At 43.7% G+C, this 7,500-nt stretch overlaps 1 protein-coding gene across 1 annotated transcript in view; it reads right to left on the bottom strand.

The window, feature by feature from the left end:
* Positions 1-5,347: 5,347 nt before the first annotated feature.
* The window catches only part of fzd7b (frizzled class receptor 7b), a 3,796-nt gene continuing 1,643 nt past the window's right edge, over positions 5,348-7,500 (bottom strand). Inside the window, exon 1 of the mRNA XM_084050609.1 lies at positions 5,348-7,500. This exon is cut by the window's right edge and continues 1,643 nt beyond it. Coding sequence (XP_083906735.1) covers positions 6,682-7,500 — 819 coding nt within the window. The 3' untranslated portion in view covers positions 5,348-6,681.

The raw sequence follows: 7,500 nt of genomic DNA, 5'->3' as shown, positions 1-7,500 counted from the left end.
GTAGTGCTTTTAAAGCTCGTGGGTTTGTGTGAATTTCCCACCCCGCCAGCTGCATACCAGAAACAGTGGCTCAAAATGCGATTAGCGTTGCAAATCTCGTTGAAGAGTGCCAGTTGTACAAGGCTATAGCGCTCACTAAGGCCACAACGCCCAAGGCCCTAACAGCCATAGGTCACACAGTAAGCACTGCAGACAGCTGTGTGGACCCACCTGTGTCTCTGTGAAAAGCTAGACAAAGGGACAAAATGTGTGAGGTGAATCCTGGAAAAGGCCAGATGGCTTCCTCTTCCGTTTTGCTCTGAGAAAGTCTGGGATAGAAACACATAGGCCTATTATTCTATATCTCCTCCTCGGGGTCATCATAATTTCTTGCCCCCCTCCCCCCCCCCCCCCCAACACTCCACTATTACGCCCACGTAATCATCATTCTAGGGACACGTGAATATTTGTTACATCTATTATTCTTGGGCGTAGCAACCTCAAACACATTCGCAAATGTGTTAAAGGGATAGTTCACCCAAAACTTTTTTTTTTGTATCGATTAGTCACCCCATGGAGACTTGAATTCATGGATTTCTTTTTTCTTTTTTATTCCGCATTCCTAAGCCAATACTTTGAAGACCAGCGGACCTTCAAATTATTAGGAGACACAAAGAAGACTCTCTGTGTCTCCTACCGGAACCACTGCCGGTCATCAAATTATTGCTTTTATAGGGATGCGACAAAAACTAAAAAATATCCATGAATTCAAGTCTCCATGGGGTGACTAATCGATAGGAAAAAAGTCATTTTGGGGGTGAACTATCCCTTTAAGACAGAACTGTACTCTCACTGTTGGACTAAATCTAAGTCCATCTAAAGTCGATGGACTTACTAAGGTTGGATGTTACAGTTTAGATCAGTGGTCTTCAACAGGGGGTTCCGGGACCCCTTGGGGGTCCTCAGAGTTACAACAGGGGGGCCGCCAAATCTTTGTGCGATAGGAACCTTTTTTGTTATTTTTTCACATTAAACCACTTGAACCCTAGCATCCCTATTCTGAGGAGAACTTTAGACAAAAAATAGCCGATCTACAAGCTCACAACGCCTCGCGCTGCGAGACGTTGTGAGCTTGTAGATCGGCTATTTTCAGCAAAGAGGTATGGTGTAGTGTAGGGGGAAAGGGCAGATTATGCACACGTTTTGTAAGTATTGAGGGTTTAGCTATCTATGAAAAGGTTTAATCTACAACATCTACAACATAATGTTATACAATATGTATTGGGGGGTCCCTTCTTCATCTCTCTCTCTCTCAGCTAAGGGGTCCTTTTGGCCTGAAAAAAACGTGGAAGACTCTTGAACTAGAAGGTTGCATGTTACAGTTTAGACAGTGGTGTAAAGTAACTAAGTTTACTCAAGTACTGTGCTTCAGTACAATTTTGAGGTATTTCCAATTTTCAGTACTTTTACTTCTACTCCACTACAAAAACTATTGTACTTTTCCTCCACTACAATTATTTGAAAACTTTAGTTTTGTAGATTTTGATTATCATTACAAAACAGACATTAGCCACGTCAACCCTACATTTCGGCCATTTGAAAATAGCAGATCTACAAGCTCACAATGCGTCGCATCGCGACGCATTGTGAGCTTCTAGATCGGCTATTTTCAAAAGATTTGCTGACATTTTATACACTTGAAAACTTGTGAAATGGGACATTCTGCATAATGAGTACTTTCTACTTCTGGTCATTCAAGTGCATTTTGAAACCAATACTTTTGTACTTTTACGCAGGTCAATTTTGAATTCCGTACTTTAACCTTCGACATTGCAGTGTTGATACTTTTACTTAAGTCAAACATTTGAGTACTTCTTCCACCACGGTGGTTGCATGTTAACGGTATAGATTTACAACGGCATGGGGCTAGAGTACCAGGAATGTCTCTCTTGACCCACTTGTTGTGGGAAAGCTGCAGAGGGACTTGACTGTAAGCAAAGAGGATCCGTGTTTTTCAGCCATTGGTAGCATGACACAGATTAGCACGGCCAGGGTCCCTATAGGTAATAATGTCCCACCACACTTCCTCTCAATGACGCCTTCTGTCTCTTGGTCTAGACAGGTTTAAATGAATTAATGGATGCCACTTGAACAAACATGGGCCTTGTGTCCTCTTAAGCCCATGCGGTGGTTAGCTGTCGTTTCAAACACCCATCTTATACCGTGGGTGTTATGGTGTCATTTTAACCCATTCAAACCGGGAACGCATCTGTGTAACCACTTTGACCGTTATTCTATACTTTGGCTATTCAAAAATAGGAGATCTACAAGCTCATAGCGAAATAATGGTGAACATTTGTGCAAATCTTTGAATATATATATTATTTTAAAGCGAACATTTTTAACGCAAATCTTTGCTTCTGGGGGTCCCTGGAACAACATGTTTTGAGATGCTGGTCCGCGGGCCAAATACGTATAATTTTGGGGGGTCCTTGACGTGAAAAGGATTGAGAACCACTGACATAGAAACGTAGGTTTTTCAGAAAACTGTTAGGATTTAGAGGACATTTTTTAGAATCGGCTTCAGGTCTTAATGGGTTAATATTGGCTTATTTAGGACTTTACTCCAATGTACTCCCATTTCATAAATGCAAATTTCTTCGTGTTCAATACGATGCAAGCTGATAGCGGCTGGGGCGATAGAATTTTAAGTAGGCCATCTCTCTCAATAGCTGAAGCTTATTTTACTGTATCGTATATCACAATATGTGGAATGACACAGTGTAGAGTTGCATTCAATGAGTGCTAGGCAGGATATGTGGATTTAACAACATTTTCATTGTGTTTCTCATATTTATGATTTTGAGCAACTACTGTAGGCTACTTCAGACATATATACCAAAAAGATAAATATATATATATTTTAAAGTGGCCAAATTATTTCCTACACTCCTTCAGACCTGACACTTCCTAGAGCGACCCATTTTTATTGGTCGCAAATATCCAATTATTTTCGTTTCCTACATTTATTTCAAAAGATTAAATTAGATTAGATTAAAATGAGATTTTAACAAAGAAATCACAACTTTTCATCAATTGAAAACATTTCCAACATTTTTCAAAAGTATTTCATAAATAAAATCTTAAAAATAGTAATTAATTTATGGAATAATTTCCATAAATACATTTTTAAGAAGTTTAAGAAGTAGTGAAAATAGCAGATCTACACGCTCACAAAGCGGTGCCAAGTGAGCTTGTAGATCTGCTATTTCCACTAGTTTGGGTCCCGGTCAAACGTCTTACTTTCTCATTTGGGTCTTGATGTAAAAGGTTTGGGGCAACCACTGTTTGGGGTCCGGGGACCCCCAGGGGTCATTGGGAGGGTACCAGGGGGTACCCCAGACAAATGTGTTAATAAAGTGTCACAATCATTTTAACCCCTTTATCCATATTTTATACTTTGGCTATTCAAAAATAGCAGATCTACAAGCTCATAGCGCGGCACTGCTACTTGCTTTTGTGCAAATCTTTAAATCTCTCTTTTTTTTTTAAGGCAAACATTTTGAACACAAATCTTTGCTTCTGCGGGGGTCCCTGGAAGAACATATTTTGAGATGGGGGGTCCAAATACATATCATTTTGGGGGCTCCTCGACATGGAAAAAGTTTGGGGGGAACCACTGTTCTAATCTAGAGCAGTAAGTCACACTTCTCCAGCTGTGTACTCGTAAGACTGCAGAGAGGGGGTTTGGCTTGTTCCTCTCAACTTCTAGCAGGGCCCAGAACAAAGGGAAAGTAGAGAGGGCTGGGGCTGGGGCTGGGGCTGGGGCTGGGGGTGGGGGTGCACCGAGAGAAAGAAGGGATCAGATTTCACGAGGAAAAGAGGGATAAGCTGCCTTGAGGCATTCTGGTAATTCCTCTTGCTCAGAGACTGCTCAGGGCAGCAGGAGCCAGTCAGCACACTGGTTCTCCACCTTCCTGCAATAAAACCACTGGTCATTTGTCAGTGTAAATATATGTTATCAGTCCCTGTTTTAACTACTTAAAAACCCTGTGTATACTGCATTGATCGGAGCCCCCAGGGGGGTCTTGCACTAGGTATGCTCCTTTTTTTGGTCGAAAATAGCTTATCTACAAGCTCACTCACAGACAGACAAGATCGAGTCACAGTGAGTCTGTAGATCAGCCATTTGCACCCCAGATGCAAATGTTAACGTTACGGTTCATGTGGTCGACAATATTATTTTGGACTCCCATACTTCTTTAGACAAACAATTCAGTTGCACATCGTTGCTTTCGAGCACAAACCTCATATCTCCATATTTGAACCATTTCGTAGATTAAAAGCCATTAAGACCTGGAGAAGCATCTGTGTCATTTTCAGTTTCGAGCTAAAAAGCATTATTTTACACATTGGCTATTCAAAAATAGCAGATCTACAAGCTCATAGCACGGCACCGAGTGCCGCGCTATGAGCTTGTAGATCTGCTATTTTTGAGAAATCGTGAAAATAATGTGCAAATCCTTGAATATAAATTGTTTTAAAGCGAACATTTGTAACTCAAACTTTTGCTTCTGGGCGTCCCTGGAACAAAACATTTTGAGATCGGGGGTCGGCGGCCAAATGCATATAATTTTTGGGGGCCCTTGACATGTAAAAGTTTGAGAACCACTGATATAGAAACATACTTTTTTCAGAATACTGCTGGGATTTAGAAGACATTTGTAGAATCGGCTTCAGGTCTCAATGGGTTAACGCCCCTACTTGATCACACTACAGCGTCACAAAAAAAGCATCGAAAAGCTCGAAACGCAGCATGAAGCGATGCGTTATGAGCTTGTCGATCTGCTACTTTTGAATTTGAATCCTGAAATTGGAACAGTTTGGGACATATGAGGTTTCCACCCGACAGAAACCATGTGACACAATACAATGCTTAACCCATTAAGACCTGGAACTAATCTCATTTTTAGATTTGAGCTAAAAAGCATTATTTTACACTTTGGGCTATTCAAAAATAGCACCGAGTGCCGCGCTACGAGCTTGTAGATCTGATATTTTTGAAAAATCGTGAAAATCTTTGAATATATATTGTTTTAAAGCGAATATTTTTAACTCAAATCTTTGCTTCTGGGGGTCCCTGGAACAAAATATTTCCGCGGCCAAATACATATAATTTTGGGGGTCCTTGACATGAAAAAGATTGAGCACCACTGATATAGAAACATACGTTTTTCAGAAAACTGTTGAGATTTAGTTGACATGTAGAATCGGCTTCAGGTCTCAATGGGTTAAATGCAGAACTTGCAACTAAGAACCTCGGCTCACCAAGAACACTCAAGAAAAGGTCAATTTTTAAAAACGGTAACATTTTTATTTTGTAAAACTGTACAGGGTACAAGCTGTGTAGCGTTGGTGGGGGGGGGGGCAAAAACAATGACTTGGAACTAGTACAAAAAAAAATCAAAATCTTATAAATACATAAGTTCTTTTCAAAAGGGTGGATATTTACAAAATGCATGACCTACAAAATGAGGCAGCTTTGCTGATTTTTCTTTCCAAAAAAAAAGTTCTACACAAAGGCGCGAGCGACCCCGAGCGAGTTTTTCCTCAGCCCAGTTTTCAGTTGACGTGCACACGTGATTGTTTTGGGACGAGTGCCAAAAGTCAAGTCTATGCTACATGAAAAACTCATCAGCAACAACATGGCAAACAGACAATCGTGACGATAAAGGAAAAAAAAGGACACTTATTTACTAAACATTTCATATCAAAATGCCTGAAGACATGGAAAATGAGGGACGTGAAATGGCACTGATGCAAGTTTCATTCCACAGTATCTCACGTTCCCTGTAGCCCTGATTTATACTCTGTTGAGCATCAATGTCTCGCACCAAAAACAGCCGATTTACAAGCTCACAATGTCTAACAGCGTGCCTCTTTGTGAGCTTGTAGATCTGCAGTTTTTTGGTGCGAGACACCAGGGTGCAACTTAAGTACAAATATGGCATATCTCTCTCGCTCTTCAACATGACAAAAGTGTGAAAGAATGAAGATTAAAAACAATACAAAAATGTGGACAAGATTGCTGGGGGTTGGGGTGGACAAAGCAAAGGCAGACAGTGTCATTGTGTGACTGAAAAGTTATAAAATATAAAAATAAGTCTTTTTGGGGTACATGGCACATTGTGGTCCTCCAGGGTTCATTATTCATGTTTCGACAGTACCACTGAGCTCTCGCTCCGTTTCAAAAGGACCTGAAAGAAGTGTTCAGAGGAGCCACATGCCCGATTTACATCCGCCATCCTGTTAAGGCGAACAAAAGGCCCAGTCAAAAAGGTTCATTCGAGAGCCAGAAGGAGGCGCTTTGCGGACTAACGTCCAGCTACGTATTTAAGAGAATGTTCAGGCATTAGTCCACCTCACATACAGTTCTCCTTGGCCCAAAGCCCTTATCCGCTGCTCAACCCCACCCAGCTGTGTGTCAGAGAACTACACAGCCTTACTAGTCCAGTGTTTCTCAAACAGTGGGCCCGGGACCCCGAAGGGTGCCGTTGAGATGTCCCGACAGGGGCTATGAAACATAGAACCACCTTAATAAGAGGATTATTGTGTAGCTAATACGTGGGCTTCTTGACTTCAAAAACATAACAAAACAACAGGTCCTTGTGTGTTGAGCAGCTTGAGAACCCAAACGGGCCTCTACACCGTCGTCTCGCCTTGGTTGCCGCTGCTTAGCCGCTTGTAGAAGCGGCGCCACGACTGCAGCGTTTTCCCCGACCAGATCCAGAATCCCGAGGTGATGCCCACGATCATGGTCATCAGGTACTTGATCATGAACACCGTGAAGTCGGGCGAGGCGGGCGCGAAGTCGCCCGCCGGGCACGGCACGGCGAAGCGCTTGCACGTCTGCATGTGCCACGTGCGCTCCCACTGCGCCCGGAAGGCTTGCTCGTAGAAGTGGCAGGCGATGACGATGGTGGCGGGCACGGTGTACAGGACGCTGAACACGCCGATGCGCACCATCAGCTTCTCCAGCTTCTCCGTCTTGGTGCCGTCGTGCTTCATGATGGTGCGGATGCGGAACAGCGACACGAAGCCCGCCAGCAGGAAGGAGGTGCCGATGAAGAGGTAGACGAAGAGCGGCGCCAGCACGAAGCCGCGCAGGGCGTCCACGTCGTAGATGCCCACGTAGCACACGCCGGTCAGGAGGTCGCCGTCCACCTGGCCCATGGCCAGGATGGTGATGGTCTTCACCGCCGGCACCGCCCACGCCGCCAGGTGGAAGTACTGGGAGTTGGCCTCGATGGCCTCGTGGCCCCACTTCATCCCCGCCGACAGGAACCACGTGAGCGACAGGATCACCCACCAGATGGAGCTGGCCATGCCGAAGAAGTACAGGATCATGAAGAGGATGGTGCAGCCCTCCTTCTTGGTGCCCTGCGCCACCGTCTTGTACCCGTCGTCCTTGAACTTGTCGATGCACACCACCTTGTCCTCCAGGAGGAACCCGGCCACGTA

Source organism: Gymnoscopelus microlampas (assembly GCF_963454915.1).
Source record: "Gymnoscopelus microlampas genome assembly, chromosome: 24".
Classification (NCBI taxonomy): Eukaryota; Metazoa; Chordata; class Actinopteri; order Myctophiformes; family Myctophidae; genus Gymnoscopelus; species Gymnoscopelus microlampas.
Note: the sequence above shows the minus strand (reverse complement) of the source record. Positions and strands in the feature narration are given on the sequence as shown.